The sequence below is a fragment of the Oncorhynchus keta genome, chromosome 30 (genome assembly GCF_023373465.1).
Source record: "Oncorhynchus keta strain PuntledgeMale-10-30-2019 chromosome 30, Oket_V2, whole genome shotgun sequence".
NCBI lineage: Eukaryota > Metazoa > Chordata > Actinopteri > Salmoniformes > Salmonidae > Oncorhynchus > Oncorhynchus keta.
The window spans coordinates 48,077,828-48,097,316 of record NC_068450.1 but is presented as its reverse complement, the minus strand read 5'-3'; the positions used below and the strand labels follow the sequence as shown (position 1 = coordinate 48,097,316).

General features: G+C 44.5%; 1 protein-coding gene across 1 annotated transcript; it reads right to left on the bottom strand.

The window, feature by feature from the left end:
• Nucleotides 1–399: 399 nt before the first annotated feature.
• On the bottom strand, nucleotides 400–18,492 carry pcdh12 (protocadherin 12). Its single transcript, XM_035744550.2, has 4 exons — nucleotides 14,893–18,492; nucleotides 13,481–13,572; nucleotides 9,461–9,609; nucleotides 400–882 (listed from the first exon to the last, which is right to left on the bottom strand). The coding sequence occupies exons 1-4, from the start codon at nucleotides 17,797–17,799 to the stop codon at nucleotides 473–475; spliced, it is 3,558 nt and encodes a 1,185-aa protein (XP_035600443.1). The 5' UTR covers nucleotides 17,800–18,492; the 3' UTR covers nucleotides 400–472.
• Between the last annotated feature and the right edge of the window lie 997 nt (nucleotides 18,493–19,489).

Genomic DNA, 19,489 nt, shown 5'->3' with positions numbered 1-19,489 from the left:
ACCATGTTGTTGCTCCCACTGAGAAACACTTCTGACGAGAGACAGAAAGTGAATCTTTGTTGCATCAGAATGATACAGAGGAGTATGTGCCACATGAGGAAGACGGTTTCATTGTGTAACATTTATCTCAAGGTAAATGTACACTTTTCTATGTAGGGAGTACTGTATAGTACATTGTGCTTTTTCCAGTACTGAATAAAGGCCTTTGGTTAACTCCTCTCCCTCTTCTGACCTTGTCCTGTTTCATACAGGGAAGCAGGCTGTCAGAGCTTAGGCATGTATTGGACATCTCCTAATGGGGATATGTTAGGAGAAGGAAGAGAGTTGCTGTTGTAAGCTTGAGCAGTTCAGTCATTTCAGCAACATGTAAAACAAAGTCATCAGTTTGTGTGTGGGGGGGTCTTAGGCATCCAAACACACAAGAATCGATCAAGTAATGTTGAGGCAACTGTTCTCATACCAGGGGTTGGGCCTAAGGGCATTGAGCCAGGGGCGACCTCTTTTCGGGGTTCACAGAGTTCCTTTGTATGTTGGCGCCCCCTGCTGCAGCGGTATCTCCTTCCAGCCCCAGCGAGCGCCGGTAGGTGGCGGACAGTCTGTAGAGAACGTCTGGCGAGGGGCGGGGCTGGGAGTCGCCTTTCTGGGTCAGGAGCATATTAAACAAAGTGTTGACCTCTGAGATCAAGGCCCCGCCCAGTAAGCCATCCTCCGGCTTCTTACCGAAGGTGGAGAAGGAGGCAGAGTCAAGGGTGTCTGGGGAGCAATGGGTTTCAGGGGACGGTGGCCCATTGGGAACAAAAACATTCTCGTGGTAGTCGGCCGTTAGGGGGAGGGAGAGGCGGGACATCCACGCAGGGTCCTCTATGTCAGCAAAGACGTCATCTGATGAGAGATGAGAACATGTCAATACCGTTTTTAACAACATAGGACAAAGCAACAACTCTACAGTGATACAGTGCTGGATGTGACACAGGGAACATGTGGGTGTTCTTTGTTATAGTGATTGTTGTTGTTCAGTATTGTTGTTTATCCCTTTGAAAATGAATTTCTTCACGTGAAAACGTTAATTGAAATCTGAAGATGGGAGAATGATTATCTGGTTATTAGAAGCTGACAAATATAAACTAAGTTAATGAAAATAAGCTTACGGAGGTACAAGCCGTTTCCTTCAATTTCCTTGAGAAAAACACTATGTGGGACGAAAACAGGATATATATCACAGGAGTATATTTAACCGGCATTTCCTGTCATCTCCTGGCTGTATCCGGAGTTATAAAGTAAAAGCTGATTTATGCTTGATCTGGGAATGCGGTGCAGAGGCGCCGTACATAGGGTGTGACGCAAAAGGCCACATCAAGCTCCATACCGCATGCGCCGCCCCAATTTTTAACAATGCGGTGGTCTCTATATAACTCCGCATTGACATGATTGGATGACGTTAGGTGGGGGCGGTACATCCTGTATAAACACAAATTCACTTCCTTGACAAGCGCAAGAAGTATCAATTCCCTTACTTATGCAGAGGCAGCATTGCTGTAAATGCTGTATGGCCAATGCATATTGCGTGACCATACATCGGCATTAATGTGGTCAAGTGGTTTTACACACCAACCCTGTTTAGACAATCAAAAGACACATTGTGATCGGATCATCCTGCCCACTTCTGGTAGTCAGACACATATTGTGTCGTGATGTGGACAGATATGGAAAGAGAAAACATTTAAATCATTGGCAGGTGGCACCATTGACTGTTTAGATCAATATGTGTCTTACCAATAAATAAATATTATTATGAAATTATTTGCATAAAGGGGACGGGAAATCTGGTCACAATGCAGCCACAGTGGATGGAAAACAGACATTTTAATTCCACGTGTAGACATATTTCTGAAAATGTGGGCACCAACAGAATGTAGACATGATCCGGACAAAGGACTCATGTTAGCGCCGGGTAAAAACGAGGCTGGAATGAGCACGTACACACTCAACAGGTAAAAATCCATTTAAAGCCACATTCTCTACAGTTAAGCATTACAGGCATTCTATGTATATCTTTTTTTTTGTATGGGGATGTGCAAACCTGATTATCATGACCAACATATTGCTTTTGTTTTGTTTTGTTGATAAAGGGAAAACTTTAGTTGTGGTATAACTGTATGGCAGGGGTAGACAATTAGATTCAGCCGCGGGACGATTTTTGTCGGAGCTGATGAATAGGGGGCCGGAACATCATTATAATTATTTGTACAATGCAAATTGTACAACTAAGCCCAAAAAGAGATTATATTTGAAAATTACAATTTCATGAAATTAATGGCATGATGAAATGAATGACATGAAATTGTTTCAACTTATTCCTATCGTAGGTAAATAATCCAAGCAATACATCTCTCCATAATAGTGTGAAATTATAAATCTACTGTTGTCTTGCCACAGATTCCTCACATGAATACAATGCCAAAATAGATTCAACACCGTTTCTGGGTGGTCATTACAAAAGGTACAATTTGACTCCATGTTTTGTTTTTTACTTCATCATATAGTGGTTGGCAGGATGATATTTATAAATATTTTTAACGTTTAAAAAAAGAAAGATTTCCCAACTATATTATCAATAAAACCATTCCAATCAGGCATGACATCCTGTTGAAACAAGGTTCTTATAGCTCTAATGTTGTTGAATGGACCAAAAGGAAAACAAATATTTCTTACTGATGAGTCAACAGGGTTAATCGTAGGTGTGTTCTGAGGTTCAGGTCTTGACACGTTTCTGAATAATAAAGCAACACCTGAGGGGATGGCATCGAAAACAATTTGCAAACTCTTTAGATGTTACAGGGATCTTATGATAAGAATTTAAGAATAAGATGAGATAGGAAAAGTCCCTCTGCATTTACAAGTTGGCTCACCAATAGGATATTATTTTGGGAACCAATATTTCAAACAAAAACAGTGCATTCTGAAAATATTCAGATGTTAGATTTTTTCTAAAAATCATCAATCTACTTTGATTGAGTTCAGGTGCATCCTGTTTCCATTGATCATCCTTGAGATGTTTCTACAACTTGATTGGAGTCCACCTGTGGTACATTCAATTGATTGGACATGATTTGGAAAGGCACACACCTGTCTATAAGGTCCCACAGTTGACAGTGCATGTCAGAGCAAAAAAAACAAGTCAAGAGGTCGAAGGAATTGTGTGTTATGCTCCGAGACAGGATTGTGTCGAGGCACAGATACGGAGAAGGTTAATAAAATATTTCTGCAGCATTGAAGGTACCCAAGAATACAGTGGCCTCCATCATTTTTAAATGGAATAAGTTTGTAACAACCAGACTTTTCTTAGAGCTTAGCAATTCGGGGGAGAAGGGCCTTGGTCAGAGAGGTGACCAAGAACCCGATGGTCACTGACAGAGCTCAGGACTGAGTGAAAGATGAACAGAGCAAAATACAGAGAGATCCTTGATGATGAATCTGCTCCAGAGCGCTCAGGACCTCAGACTGGGGCGAATGTTCTTTTTCCAACAGGACAACAACCCTAAGCACACAGCCAAGACAATGCAGGAGTGGCGTCGGGACAAGTCTCTGAATGTCCTTGAGTGACCCAGGCAGAGTTCGGACTTGAACCTGATCGAGCATCTCTGGAAAGACCTGAAAATAGCTGTGCAGCGACGCTCCCCATCCAACCTGACAGAGCTTGAGAGGATCAGCAGGGAAGAAACTCCCAAAATACAGGTGTGCCGAGCTTGTAGCGTCATACCCAAGAAGACTCGAGGCTGTAATCGCTGCCAAAGGTGCGTCAACAAAGTACTGAGTAAAGGGTCTGAATACTTATGTAAATGTAATATTTCCGTTTTTTATAAATTTGCCAAAATGTCTAAACCTGGTTTTGCTTTGTCATTATGGGGTATTGTGTGTAGATTGCTGAGGGAAAAAAAAACATTTAATACATTTTCAAGTAAGGCTGTAACGTAACAAAATGTACAAAAAGTCAAGGTTTCCGAATGCGCTAAGTATTTTTTATACAATATCTCTATGGAGAACATTTATGGTTATAAATTAAGGACCGTGACAATACATTTTTTACTGGAACTTTGTTTATATTATAACTGCAAACCAACATGAAATTATGGCCACCAAAAGTAGAGAACATGATTAATACCGTTCCACATAGAAGTGGGTCTTCTTAGGAATTGTTTTCTCAAATTGATCTTAAAACTATGTAAAGTACAGAATTCAGCCTATTATACTCATAAGTGTTCATGACAACAGTTTCCCTAATGTAATGGGTACAGTTTCTCCACAGAAAGTTTAAAAGCATCTGGTCTCTCTTTTTGCTTATTTTACAGTCAAGATATAAAGATAGAGCAGCATATGTTAGTCTGGAGACACCTTCAGCCTTGGTTATTAGAACTCTTTCTTTGATAGAGAAGTCCCTCTGTAGCAATTGATTTAGCTTCTTCTGGGTTTTTTTTAATAAGAGGGTTAAAATGTTGTAAGCCTCTACACTTCTGATACTTAGTAATGGTTATGCCCAAATATGTTCTTCTTTCACTGGAATATAATAATATGAGGGTGTCACACAATCTTTGACAGCCATGAGTTTACATGTATTAATGTTAAGACATAGACCAGATGCTTTGGAAAAGGATTAGATCACATTGATCGATATGGGAATCTGACTATTGTCTTTCAGAAAAAAAAAGTGGAGTATCGTCAGTCAGCCAGCTGGCTCATTTATTTACCAGCCATGGAAATACCTTGTACAGGACTATTATTTAAAGACTTTGTAATAAGGTGAGAGAGAGGATTTAGGCAAGGTTGTCCCATCTCAAATCTAGGTCAGGTGCCATGTTTCAGTTAGATAGAGCTGTTAACATTAGTATAGTGTCTTAATAGCCTCACAGAACAAAAAAAATCCCTGAAGCCAAATTTCTCACGGTAGTGGAAGAGGAACCGATCCTCTGCCGTGTTAAATGCTCCTCGGTCCTAAACCCTTATAGCCCTTGAATGACGTTTTACATCCAAATGTCCCTTGCCCAAGCGAGGGAGAGTGATCAGAGAGGCAACGTTGTTGATGGAAAAACAACCAACCTAAAGCTATTAAATGTACCTAGTAAGCTAACCTAGCTAGCTAGCACGCCTGTCAAGTATCCCCAGAGATACTTGCCTGCGAACTTCAAAAAACAACATCTGCCCTTCAGACCAAGAGAATTTTCCCTCTTGGTCTTAAGACATTGGTTGCTTCCATGGGAGACCCGGGTTCATATCCTGCGTGTTACACTTGCCCTGTGGTCCTTTTCATCTAATCACAACCAGACCCGGGCACGCACACACTAACACGGTGGTTCCCAACTAGGGGTACTGGGACCCCTGGGGTTACTTGGCCTATCCACAGGGGTTACTTCAAAAGACTAATGAGTCCATAGGGATACTTTAGAGATACTCCGGGCAGAGCGAAATTCAGTTGGGGGTACGGTAACCAAAACAAAGTTGGGAACCACTGTTCTAACACACAAACTTACAGAGCAGTCACTGAACAACCCCAGAACCTACCCCCACCACACACACACACACCCTCATTCCCTCTCTCATGCACACACACACGCACTGTGTGACACTGGCAGCCCTCAACTTAAATCTCAATCCATAAACGAAACAAGTCCTTCTGAGTTAGTTTTCCTCTGCTGCATTTGTTTGGAATGTTCAAAGGCTCTGCTGTGCGATATATTTGTTTTTGAATGGAAGACTGAGCTCCATATATGTGGGGGGATTTGAACTACATGCAAAAGGTCATCAAATGAGGTCGCGCTGACTCAGTCGACCACCATCTTTCATGTCTGTCGTCTCCAGGACACCTCAGAAGAGAGCGTTGCTAGCAGGGCTAGCGTACATACAAAACACGGTCAGATACTAAAATGGGGGCAGGCTGGCCCTTTTTTACGGTCTGTTGCGTCTGCTTGACTTTCCCGGGGAGGCAGTGATCAATCAAACTCACAGCAAGCCACATCAGAGAGAGGTTAACTCACAAGCTAACTGCCTGGGTTCAATCACATAATGTTTTCTAAAATGCTGCTTCCTTTTCTGGCCCCTTTCTCTGCAATCGCCTCAGTCCCGTCCCCCCTTCTGCATCTCATTTTAGAAAACGGGATGGGATCGTGTTGTTTGGATCCTTTAGGCTGATTGATAGCAGTGAGTTATAGCGCCACAATTCTGCATTCCATGCGTAATGCCTATTAACTGTTCCTTTAGATGTATCAATGCACATCCACAGCCCAGCCGGTCAATTTATAACCTTAATCTCCTCTGGAAAAATGTGTCTTGAGAATATTACCCCATGCTACTAGCCGAGCATTTGGTTTCGTACAGAGGGGGTTAATAGTTAGCTAGCAAAGGAGAAGTAAAGTTAGCCTAGCTATCCTCCCTAACTATCTTAATGACTCGACCATTAGCTGGTTGTTGCCCATTTATAAATTATGTATTACATTTAAACTCCTCTCTCTTGTAATAATTGAATCTCTGCTACCTAGCAAGCTACATGCCAATGACTTGTTTAGCATAGCGACAACTTGGTCAAAACATGAGAATATAATTAACAACCAGTCTGATGGTTAGCAACGTCAGAACCGGCTTTTGCCCGGACTATATCGTCTGGTGGAAGGATGAAATAAAGCTAATTTACTAATTAAAATAAAGTTAATGAAAACATGTTGTCAACTGTTTTATAAAAGCAATAAGGCTGTCGAACTTGGGAATTGGTGTGTTATAACTCCCACCTAAGGGTTGTTTCCCGGCCCTTGGCTACGTCTCGTGTCTAAGAATTGCCCTCAGTCAGGAGTTATCATGCCTTATTAGTAAAATTTCTCTCCCTCCCCTCGCTTTCTCGCTACCCCCCTCGCTCTCTCCCTCCCCCTCACTCTCTCTGTGTTTCTCCCATCCTCTTACTGTGTTTCTCCCATCCCCCCCCGGAAACTCCCCCTCTTCACCCCCCACCCCCTTTCTCTTCACCCCCACTCTTCACCTCATCCCCCTTTCTCTACACCCCCACTCTACACCTCATCCCCCTTACTCCATCCCCCACCCTACACCTCATCCCCCTCTCTTCCCCTCATCCACCTTTGTCTACACCTCATCCCCATTTCTCTTCACCTCATCCCCATTTCTCTTTATTCCCCTTTCTTTACACCTCATCCTCCTTTTCCTCATCCCCCTTACTCCACACCTCATTCCCCTTTCTCTTCACCTCATCCCCCTTTCTCTTCACCCCGCACTCTACACCACATCCCCCTTTCTCTTCCCCTCATCCACCTTTGTCTACACCTCATCCCCATTTCTCTACACCTCATCCTCCTTTTCCTCATCCCCCTTACTCCACACCTCATCCCACTTACGCCACACCTCATTCCCCTTACTCCACACCTCATCCCCCTTACTCCACACCTCATCCCCCTTACTCCACACCTCATCCCCCTTACGCCACACCTCATCCCCCTTACTCCACACCTCATCCCCCTTACTCCACACCTCATCCCCCTTACTCCACACCTCATCCCCCTTACGCCACACCTCATCCTCCCTTCTCTTTGTCCCCCTTTCTCTACACCTCATCCTCCTTTCTCTTCACCTCATCTCCCTTTCTCTTCACCTCATCTCCCTTTCTCTTCACCTCATCTCCCTTTCTCTTCACCTCATCTCCCTTTCTCTTCACCTCATCTCCCTTTCTCTTCACCTCATCTCCCTTTCTCTTCACCTCATCTCCCTTTCTCTTCACCTCATCTCCCTTTCTCTTCACCTCATCTCCCTTTCTCTTCACCTCATCTCCCTTTCTCTTCACCTCATCTCCCTTCTCTTTATCTCTCGTGATCCATGGCTCCCCCCATTCCAAACTTAATTAGACTGGACCCACCAGCAGGGAAACCCTAAATCCAACCCTAAATCCTCAGAAAACAATTACCCTCTCACTGGAACCAAAGCAACCCCCTTAGACACACCACACATACACATGTTTGATGTGAAGAACACCCCTGCTGTGGTTGATTGACTACAACCACAACAAAACACCAGAAGATATTGAAGCAGTTTAAAGCATACTGCCAAGCGTTAGATCCACAGACCTGACTAAAGTCAGAGCGCAACTTTGATAAGTCCTAATGGTAAATATTGAAAAAAATCATCAGTTGACTGAAAACTGACAATTCAATTGGTGATACATGATTCATCGTCTATCAGCTCTAAGACTGATTTTTCGAGTGAACTGTCCCTTTAATAGGTGATATGGCTACCAAACAAAGGAATGCAGACTCAAGAAAATAGCAGAGCTCAAGGAGCGATAGACTGAGGCTGCATTCTGAAGAAGGGGTGCTGAAAACACACTGATCTACGCACACACACACCTTTGCATTGTGTCGATCAGGACGAAAGACAGATGTGGAACATGATATCAGAGGTCAGATTCAAGGCTATCTGCTCAGATCACACTGACACACTGCCTCAGGGCAGAGTGGGTGGTGGTGACTGTGTGGGTGTGGGTGTGTGTGTGTTGGTTGTTCTATGCAGCTTAAAAGATGGGGCTCTCCAGGTGAAAAGAAAAAAATGTGTTGCCCAGGGAATCAGAAACACAGGCTGTTTGAATGTTTGAACAGCGTCATAGGTCCTCAAAGAGCATGAGCTTCTCACCGTTCATGAGTCTCACAAATCTAGTGTGAGTTACAATGCTAATGATAGACCCCTTTGGGCATGGGTGACTCAAGCATAACACACACACAAACACACACGCAGGTCCTTGTAACACCCCTGTGTGAGGTTACTGTGCCGGCATAGACTTTAAATGGCTCTCACTCAAGATCAACTGAAAGAAGTCTTAAGAGAGACTATGTGCCGTGTTTTGAAAAGAACAAAGACAGAGCCGACGTGACGATGACCTGAACAATTGGAAGGAACTCAATACGTATGTTTACTGTGTACATACACTGAGTGTACCAAACATTATGAACACCTTCCTAATATTGAGTTGCAACCCCTTTTGCCCTCAGAAAAGCCTCAATTTGTCAGGGCATGGACTCGACAAGGTGTCGATATCCTTCCACAGGGATGCTGACCCATGTTGACTCCAATGCTTCCCACAGTTTGCTGGATTGCGTTTGGTCGGTGGAACATTCTTGATACACACGGTAAACCGTTGAGTGTGAAACTCTGTAGGGCTGCCATTTGAGACACACTCAAACCGGTGCGCCTGGCATCTACTAATATACACAGTTTAAAGGAACTTAAACATGATGTCTTGCCAATTCGACCCATGTCTCAATTGTCTCAAGGCTGAAAAAGTGTTTCCTTTGTTAATGTTGACCATTAAAATATTTTCCCTTCAATCTATTGTTTTGTTGACTATAAAATAGTATAATTTCTCTTGTCAAAACAGCCAACCTGGTTAAATAAAGTTTCAATTTGAAAAAGTTCTTACCAGGGTTGTTGAGCAGGTTATTAAGCCCCTCCTCCAATAGCAGGTCGACAGGGGAGTCTCGGCCCATGTCCCAGTCCATGTCTCCGGCCTCACTCTCACCATGACCGCTGTCCTTGGTGCTCTGCCAATCAGTGTCCTGAGCGTAAGACCTACAGGGAAGCAGAGGAAACAGACAGGGGAGCGTCAGGGACAGTGAGAGGGCATTTTAGAACCGACGTTTAGGAGTCATATTATCGACGGTCAGCCATCTTGTGGAACCTTCGCTATGACTGTCATGTCATATTCAATTGTTCTCAAGAATCAAGCTGTTCTGGAATGTGTTGACCTGAGCTCAGTTTAATACTTGAATAGCTTCCAACCCCGGCTCAATGCTGAGGTGCATTGAGCCAGACAAAGGGTGTGGTGGTGTGCTAAGTGGCATTTAACTGTGCTGAGATGCTCTAAGCCAAGCTATTAGGTCTTGTGCAACACTAATCTTTGTCTCCTACTTCATGTACTTCTGGGGGTTTTAAAGTTTGGTGATAAAATACCAGAGACTCGAGGTATAAACTGAAGACAGAACATGCTCCCTGTCAGAGACTTTATCAAAGCCAGTTAGAGACCAGACAGACCTGAGGCCTCTTTATCAAAGGTGCATACCCACACAACAAGACTAAACCCCGCAAAGATTGGTATTTATCCATTTTGAACCCGACTGGAAAGTGTGCGTACCTCCACACACAGCTCAGACCATGCGTACACACAACTTCTAATTGTATTGCAAGCATATTGTTCTATTGAGATGTTTGAGGCACGGGAAATAATTCATAATAATGGTGATAAAAACATGAAAACGAAATGATAAAACAGACGCATTTACCACTGGTAAGGAGATTGCATAACAGCATGTAGGTTTTAATATGTTTCTTTCATTATTGTTCTCATTTTCTGACATGATTGGTTAGTTCCCGCTACTATACGATAAATATGGCCATTCATCCATTCAAAAGCCAAGAATGCTCTAAAGTAAACAGACCAGTAGCCTACTTAAAATATTTGACAGAAGGCCATGGGTAGTGTAGGATAATATACAGTATTTCTGTGCAATAGGAGCGCGACATTGTCGCCTATTTAATCTCAGCGCCTATACCAAGGCAGGAGATTGTGTTTCTGTCATCTATCGATAAACAAAATATTCATCAACCGTTCGTCTTTTGCATATAAGTGTGGGCTCTAGCATTTAGTTTGAAATTGTTTGAATAAATAATCATCTGGCAGAATGCATTCTGTGTTTGGCACTCACTGTAGGTGGCTAGCGCCGAGACCCCTAGAGGACGTAGTTATTCCTGATACCTCTAGGTATCGACACAGTCAGCCCAGCCAGTAATACACTAGTGTCCACCAAGTACCGGATTTTGTATAAAACATCCTCAATTCAGGCTGCAACGGTATCAGTTTCCTCCTTTGCTCGATTTAGCGTACCGTCTTAAAACAATTTTCCACCACCATACTAGGGTGGCTAATGTTACTTTTTGATGTCGCGGTGTGCATTCAGCCAGGGGTAAACAGACTCACATGGTGTACAACATCCAGAAGTTGTCCGAAAATCTTAAAAATGGTTGTGGAAAATTGTGTTTTATTAAGACAATATGCTTATTTCGCCCACCATATGTGTTATATGCTTATTTTTTTCCCCACCAATGAGCCATTAAATCGAGTTAAGGAGGAAACTTTGTAGCGGGAATGGAAGATGTTTTATGTACAATCCGGTCCATGGGAGTCACCAGTGTATTTATTGCCTGCTGAATACATCACAGTCGGACGTAAGATGACAAACTATGTAAAAGGGATAATAGCGCCAGCTTGCGGCCGGTTAGGTTGTGTTTAGTTTGAAAGATTCCGTGCAAAATGTTTAAACATTCTGCCCACACATTTGCAATGGCTCTTTCATTTAGAAACGGTCATGTCGGAATTCCAATATTTCCAAATCATACAACAAATGAAGGATTTTTTGTCAAAATAAAAGGTGAAAGAGGTCATTTTCCAGGTGGGATTTTAACGCTCATTCTCGTGAACAGAATTATACAATGGGTGGGTCTAATTCTGGATGCTGATTGGTTAAAACTGCATTCCAGACAGTGTCTATTCCACAAATTACCACAGGCTAAAGCTATGAGGTTGAAATGCCTATTTACTCCATCTCACTGCGCAATCCACCGTCTCATCAGCCCAGCTAGGCAATTTATAAACTTGATCTCCACTGAGATGGAACAGAGTAAATAGGCATTCCACAGTCATAGCTTGTGGTAACTTGTGGAATAGACACCGGCTGGGATGCGGTTTTAACCAATCAGCATCCTGGATTAGACCCACCCATTGTATAACTGGGAGATAAACCAGGGGGGCCGACAACATCCCAGATAGTCGGCCATGACACAAAACATACACCCCACGTAGACAGATTGTGTATAGAATATAACATTGTGGTCAGTGGATGTGCTGGCTCCTGCTTTAGGGAAGGAGTCATGGCAGTGTGGTAGGCACTCAGTCCTGCGTAGACCTGCTCCCTGCCAGTGACTGACTGGCAGAGCACTTATGGTATGAGACACTCTTCCTGTTATTGGGCAGACACATATCTGAGCAGCATTGTCTAGCTATAGTACCACCCACTGGGCACAAACTGGTTGAATGTCCGGGAGTATCATCGGATGGGGCCACGGTGTCTCCCGACTCCTCCCGTCTCAGCCTCCAGTATTTAATGTGTCGGGGGGCTAGGGTCAGTCTGTTATATCTGGAGTATTTCTCCTGTCTTATCCGGTGTGAATTTAAGTCTCTCTCGACCTCGACCTGAGCCCTTGGACCATACCTGGCTTGATGGCTCCTTGCTGTCCCCAGTCCACCTGGCCGTGCTGCTGCTCCAGTTTCAACTGTTCTGCCTGCGGCTATGGAACCCTGACCTGCTGTTTTCAACTCTCTAGAGACAGCAGGAGCAGTAGAGATACTCTGAATGATCAGCTATGAAAAGCCAACTGACATTTACTCCTGAGGTGCTGACCTGTTGCACCCTCGGCAACCACTGTGATTATTATTATTTGACCCTGCTGGTCATCTATGAACATTTGAAGATCTTGGCCATTTTCTGTTATAATCTCCACCTGGCACAGCCAGAAGAGGACTGGCCACCCCTCATAGCCTGGTTCCACTCTTTCTTCCTCAGTTCCAGCATTTCTAGGGAGCTTTTCCAAGCCACCGTGCTTCTACACCTGCATTGCTTGCTGTTTGGGGTTTTAGGCTGGGTTTCTGAACAACACTTTATGACATCGGTAAAAAATAACTCTATAAATACATTTGATTTGATTTTAAATCAATGTTATTTCGACAAATTTCAATGTGATGACGTTGAATCAACGTGGAAAACTGATTGGATTTTGTAAAAATCATCAACGTAAGAGAATTGTGTATTTTGTTCCACATACATTTCTACCAAAATCCCTTATTTTATTTTTCACACATTGACAACTCAACCAAATGTAAATCAAAACTAGACCTTGAACTGATGTCTGCTCCCATAGGAAGATTTGAAACAGTATTTATAGGTTGCTTGTATTTATTTTGTGTCTTCGGTCAGGTCTCCTTTGAAAAAATGATTTAAAATCTCAGTGTGATCACTTAAATAAATAAATAAATAAATAACAAATACATATGTATGCAAATCTACATTTTTTGACAAGTTACATTTCATGAAAAGATAATAATGTGAGTCAGATTGTATTGATGCCTTATGATTCAACAGGCTACAATCTAAAACTAATGATGCATGTAGTGGTAATAGTGGTCAACAGCCAACTGGCTCTGAAACAAAGGAGGGATAATGATGCATGTAGTGGTCGTGGTGTTCCACAGCCAATTGGCTCTGAATCAAAGGAGGGATAATGATGCATGTAGTGGTCGTAGTGGTCCACAGCCAACTGGCTCTGAAACAAAGGAGGGATAATGAAAAGAAAAAGGGAAAAAAAGACAAGAAAGAGGAAATGTGCTCACCTGCCAGCACGCTGGGAGAACTTATTGCCTCTGAAGTTTGGTCTTGGCTGCAGCTGGCCCTGGTGGAGCAGGGAGAGGAGCTGAGAAACCTGCTGTAAGGAGGCAGGAGATGATGAAAGGGGTAAGGAGACAGTGATCTTATAACACAGAAGTCAGAATAACAAACTAGGGTTTTGAGAAGGTGCTGTATTGAGGCTGTTGAGTGTATTGGGTGGAGGTGTCAATCGTCAAATGAATAAATATTATTTGTTCGGTGAGAATCTATTCAACCTGTCGCTCACTATGGCAACCCTTAACATTGGGGAGTTCATTTGGAGCAGTTTGTGCTGATATCTTTCCTGTGGATATGCTGCTAACTCTGGCCTACACATTCAGAGAGGAAACAGCCTTTGTGAGGTGTGGAGAGTGGGCTTGTGTGTGTGTGTGTGTGTGTGTGTGTGTGTCTCAGATGGTGGACAGGAAAGCGCTTTACGTGGAGGGCTATTATTCTCTGACCTGTTTCCTTCCAGGATGAACCTCTGAAATATGGTCATGTGGAGGGGGGGGGGGTCTGAACCTCCAGCTGGGGCGAGCAGGCGGAGATGAAGGAGAGGCGGGTCAAAACTCAGTCATCTTCCTGCGCTTATAATGGAATTTACGTGAGGCCTTAAAACATTGCCAGACTCTTTGTTCTAAGACGATTGGGAGTTGGCATCCCCGTCTGCGCCTATTCCCCCCTCTGCGTCTATTCCCCCTCAATGACGATGTGTCGATTTGACTAGCACAGCACTTCTTGAGTGGACATTTACAGATGCTGCTTTTTTTGTGAGATCAGCAATTTGGACCATTTGTCACTGACGACTCGCGGTGTTTAAATGTCAAAGCAGTATTCCCTTACTCTACAGACAGAGCTTACTTTGGCTGGGCTTCCCCTTTAGAGAATAATAGTGGTCTACTGATTTTTCCTGGCATTTTTCCTTCTCTATACGAGTGTGTTATGCGATATTGAGTAAAAGGATTGGTGCGAATGCTTGAGGGGCATGGGAGTAGACAGGATTACAGTGGCTGACACATGAGCACCTGAATAAACACAATGCTTTGGCTCCAGCATCATCTGTTAGTTGTCCCCTCAGGCTTCCTATGTAAGCCATACACAAGAGGGGGGAAATTATCTGCTCTCAGGACCTTCAATTGAAATGCATTTCAATTCTTGTAGGTTACACTTAATTGTTTCAGTTAGAGCACGTGAAAAAATTAAGGCTTATTTATACTACGAAAGTCTGAGAGAAAAAAAAAGGTTCTCTTTCTGTTATTTGTTAAATGGATATAGGGTATTTGACATGAGAATGATTAAAACCAATGTGATGCATTGCATAAGATATATCAAATGTGCATTCACGTTTGAAGTAATTATAACTAAAAAGGTTTATTACCTGCACTTCGGGAGAGGCAGCAGACAACTCAATGGAGTTCTCTCCGAAGGCAGCCATGGAGAGACGGACCAGGTTCCTCAGCATCCGTCTGTGGTCTTCAGCGTCAAGTCCACTTCTGGTATCGTTGTTCTTGGGCCTTCTAAGTGTTGCCACCTGGGACAATGTTTCTGCCACGTAAACATCGGGGCTAACCTGGATCTCAGAGTTCCCATGTCGCCTCAGGGTACTGGTCTGATACAGTGAGGAGGACGATGAAGGGTTTCTTGCCTTACGCAGGGTTCGGTAAGGAATGGCAGGGGTCCAAGGAAGAGTGCCGTCCAGCTCGATGCTCCCAGGTTTCCTGAGTGTTCTGGAATGGGAGACTGGTAGCGTTGATCCCCCCTCTGGGTAGGCCTGGGAGTGGACTGTTGGGTTCATGGAGTTGGCAACGCTGTACTGCGTTTCAGTGTTTTGCTCTTCAACCACCAGGAGCATAGGGGAGAGGGGCTGTGCTTCATCTTCTGGAGGGTCCTCCCTTCGTCCCCTCAGGACTGGCACCAGCTGGATGTCTGTCTTCCTGATGTTTTTCTGCGGGCGGCGAGGGTGGCTCGTGTAGGTGGACTCGGCCGTCCTGCAGTTGTAGGAATGGTTGTCTCGTTTCGTGGGGCGACAGAAGGTTGTCACCAAGGCAACCGCCAGGAGAAGCAGGATGCAGCTGGCCCCAAGGCAGATGGCCACCATCATGGTGAAACTCAGCTGACCATGGTTACCAGGAGCTGAGTTCTTCAAATGGTCCCGCAAGTTGATGAAAGCCACCTCCAAGGTGGCCTTTGTCAATAGCCTTGGAGAACCCTTGTCCGATACAGCAATATCCACTTTGAAAGTTTTCCCAATGAGATCTGTAGCATTGGTCGTGTTAACATACAGTTGTCCGGTGGTGTCATTGAGTCTGAATAGTCCTGTGGGGTTTCCATCTGTGATCATGTAGCTGAGTCTTCCATTCAGGCCAGAGTCTGGATCATTAGCCTTGATGGTAGTGGCCAGGAATCCCATAAATCCATTTTGGACAGAGCGACCAGTATGAGGATCGGTGGAGCCTTCTTCAGCACCATCCCCTAGTTGTGTCACTATCTCCCCCTTCTCCTCGTTGACCGGGACACTCACAAAGGCTATGCCTTTCTTTGGCATCGGCTCCTTGATGACGGGGTAGTTGTCGTTGACATCCTGGATCTCGATGAGTACCGTGGCGGTGCTGGTGAGGGGTGGCTGCCCATGGTCTATGGCCTCCACAATGAAGGAGTATGTGGGCGACTCCTCATAGTCCAATGACTGCTGGGCGCTGACTACACCACTGGTGGGGTGGATGACGAAAGACGCCGTGGGAGGTCCCAGCTCATTGGACTCTCGGATGGAGAAGGACACCCTGCCGCTGAGCTCAATATCCACATCATTGGCCTCTACCTTGAGGACCTGGAGCCCCACGGTATTGTTCTCCTTGAAGGAAGCCCTGTAGTGGGACTTGGAGAACACAGGGGCATTGTCATTCTCATCCAACACATGGACAACTAGGTGTCTAACACATGACAGTGGAGGGTCACCGTAATCCTGGGCAAGTAACGTGAGATTATACTCCATGACCTTTTCCCGATCCAGGGTGCCATTGGTTACGATCATGTAATTGTCGCCATGGATTTTCTTGAGGCGGAAGTGGCCGGATCCATGTTGGATGTGGGCGTGCACATTCCCGTTGTCCCCGGAGTCTGCATCAGAGACCATCACCAGTGCAAGGAACGTGTCCTTTGGTGCACCTTCTAAAACAGTTGCCACTGGGGAATCAGGGGGTGTCCAAGTGACGTGGATCCTTGGTGCATTATCATTGACATCCCTTAGCTTGATGTGTAGTTTACAATGAGAGGGGATGGCGTTGGGCCCAAGATCACGCGCCTGGATGTCCACCTCATAAAAGTGTTTGGCTTCATAGTCCAGTGGGCCTTTTAAAGTCACTACCCCACTCTGGGGGTGGATACTGAAAAGCTTCTGCACCTCAGGTGGCGCATGCTTGCTTAGAGAGTACTCAACCTCCCCGTTGGCCCCTTGGTCAGGGTCCGTGGCCTTGAGGTTGATGACGCTAGTCCCACGAGCTGTATCCTCGGCTAGTTCCACAGTGGGGGTGCTATCCTCAAACATGGGGCTGTTGTCGTTAGAGTCCAAGACGTTGACCTGGACCAGAGTACTGCCCGACCTGGGAGGATTCCCCTTGTCCCAGGCCACCAGAGTCAGCTCGAATGAGGAATGCACCTCCCTGTCCAGCTCCTTGATCACCACCAGCTCTGCCTGCTTTGGCCCATCCACAGCACTCCTTACATCCAGGGCAAAATGCTGGTTGACGGACAGCGAGTAGGTCTGCAGACCATTGGGGCCGGCGTCCGGGTCCACTGCTCGGTCCAGGGGGATCCGCATCCTCAATGTGGCCATCTCAGAGATTTCAATCTCCTGCTGGCTGCTGGGGAAAGTTGGGCTGTGGTCATTTAGGTCCATCACCTCCACCCGCACCCTCAGGAAGTGGATAACACCACCTTTCCTGTAGAGGACACTGAAGGCCAGCTCACACAGGTCCGAGCCTCGACACAGCTCCTCCCGGTCCAGCTGGCCTAGGGTGGCGACAGTTCCATCTCGTACTCCAATGGAGAAAGGCAGGGCTTGACCATGCTCCACGACCTGGAAATCCTCCAGTACCCCGGTCTCGCCTCTCTGACGCAGGTCATCGACCAGACGGCCAACCCTGGTGCCCATAGGCTGCTCCTCCCAGACTTGGTACATGACAGTTAATGGGGCCGGGTCTGAAGACTGGGCCCCAGAAATAAGCCACAGAACCAGCGGTAGAGCCAGCAGCATGACTGTGTGAGATGTTATTGTCCTGTCAAGCATTTAAAAGGGCATGGCTAACACCCACAAAAAACTACTTATTTCCCCTTCTTCAATTTAAATAATTGCCGGTTGAAAAAACTAAACTATTGATAGAAAATATCCTTTTAAAATAGCCCGATACAGTAAAAAAGTCAAATATTTTAGTTATAAATCGACAAAACAGAAAATACATTTATCAATGAATCAAACAGCTCATCTACCCATACACTTTTACCAAGCTCTGAGTATCAGCACAAAATATACCAACAATTACAGCTCAATCTAGCAATGAAACAATCTAATATTTTTCCTAACAAAACAGATTTGAATTAAAGACTAAATGAATGAAAAACAACCCTACATCCCTTTTATACCAACAACCTTAGAGCCCTTAAGTTTAGTCAGATAACTAAATTACAGAACCCTATAACTAGAGCTATTGCCTCCCTCTCTTACACACACTCACAGCATACTGCATGAATCACAGACAGCTGCTGGCTCCCAGTGTCCCGCTTCATCAGCCTGTAAGCTACAAAGTAAAGCAAGGAGAGCACTGGGGAAGTTTGGATCTGTGATGAAACATGCAGGATAGGACCCAGCCAATCAGAACAGGGGGGGTGGAGCATATGCAAATCTAAACTCCCCACCCCAAAACAGAACAGTGGGCCCTCAGGAAATCAAGCAGGAGTTGAAACAACATTGGAGTGCTTTTAAAGAAATGTGATCCTCCCTCCGCCTCTGCCTCCAGTCCTTCACTCCTTTTGCCTTGTTGCTTTTTTCCTGCAATCTTCAAAAATCCATCACAACCTTGCATTGTGGATCTTTAACTCAGTAGAAATCAGAGTGGGCTTGAAGCGTGGCCCCTATGGGACTTTGAACTGTAACCAGGCCTGCTCTCGACTCAGAGCTCCATGACGTAAGGTCTGGGCTCGCGACAGAAATCCTAAACGCTAGATAGCTCTTGCTGATAAATGTGTTGCAACTTCAAACTTGTCAGCCGTAAATGTCTTTTGGCTGGTAAAATGGTCCATTTCTGGACTACTTTTCATTTTTTTGTTGTAATATGTGTTTTTTGTTGGGTTTCTCAGCAGTAAGCTGCAAATGTTGTTTTCACACATAGCACAGTGAATAAAAAAAAATTTGTGCTGCTTTAAAAAGTAGAATCTATCCATACCGAAGGGCTCACAATAATGACATAAAACTGCAGTTCCAGATAACATAACCAGGGCAAACAATCCTGATAAACAACATCAGACCATCATACATCTTGACAATTATATGATCTCCACGATAGGAACATTTAAAAAAAATATATATATATTTTTTAAAAGAGTGTGAAATGGCATAATCTTAGCTCTGCATGTATAAATAAGTTTAATGTGTGACGGGAAATTATCCAATAGCCTGAGCCTATAAAGACAACGTTTGTTATACTCTGTAACATTTCAAACACACAAAACCTGACTAATCAACCTGATCAATCAATGTTTACATGTCCATAATTCTTCTGTTTGCATTAATATAATTCTTATTTTTCCATCTACTATTTGAGAACCTAAAATAAAGGAGCCGTAGGCCTATAAGCTACACCAGAAAGAATAGCATGCGACGTTTCAAGCATAACACTTCCCCTTCAGCTCGAACATCAACAAACCCATTACTGCACGAGCCAATAAAAGCTTTTCACAGAGTGATAACTCTGGGAAAGATG

Coding starts and splice junctions, on each gene's coding strand:
- pcdh12 (XM_035744550.2), bottom strand. CDS start 17,799: ATGCTTGACAGGACAATAACATCTCACACAGTCATGCTGCTGGCTCTA. Junction 13,573..14,892: donor CTGCCTCTCCCGAAGTGCAG/GTAATAAACCTT, acceptor GCCTCCTTACAG/CAGGTTTCTCAGCTCCTCTC. Junction 883..9,460: donor TAACCTGCTCAACAACCCTG/GTAAGAACTTTT, acceptor ATCTCTCATCAG/ATGACGTCTTTGCTGACATA.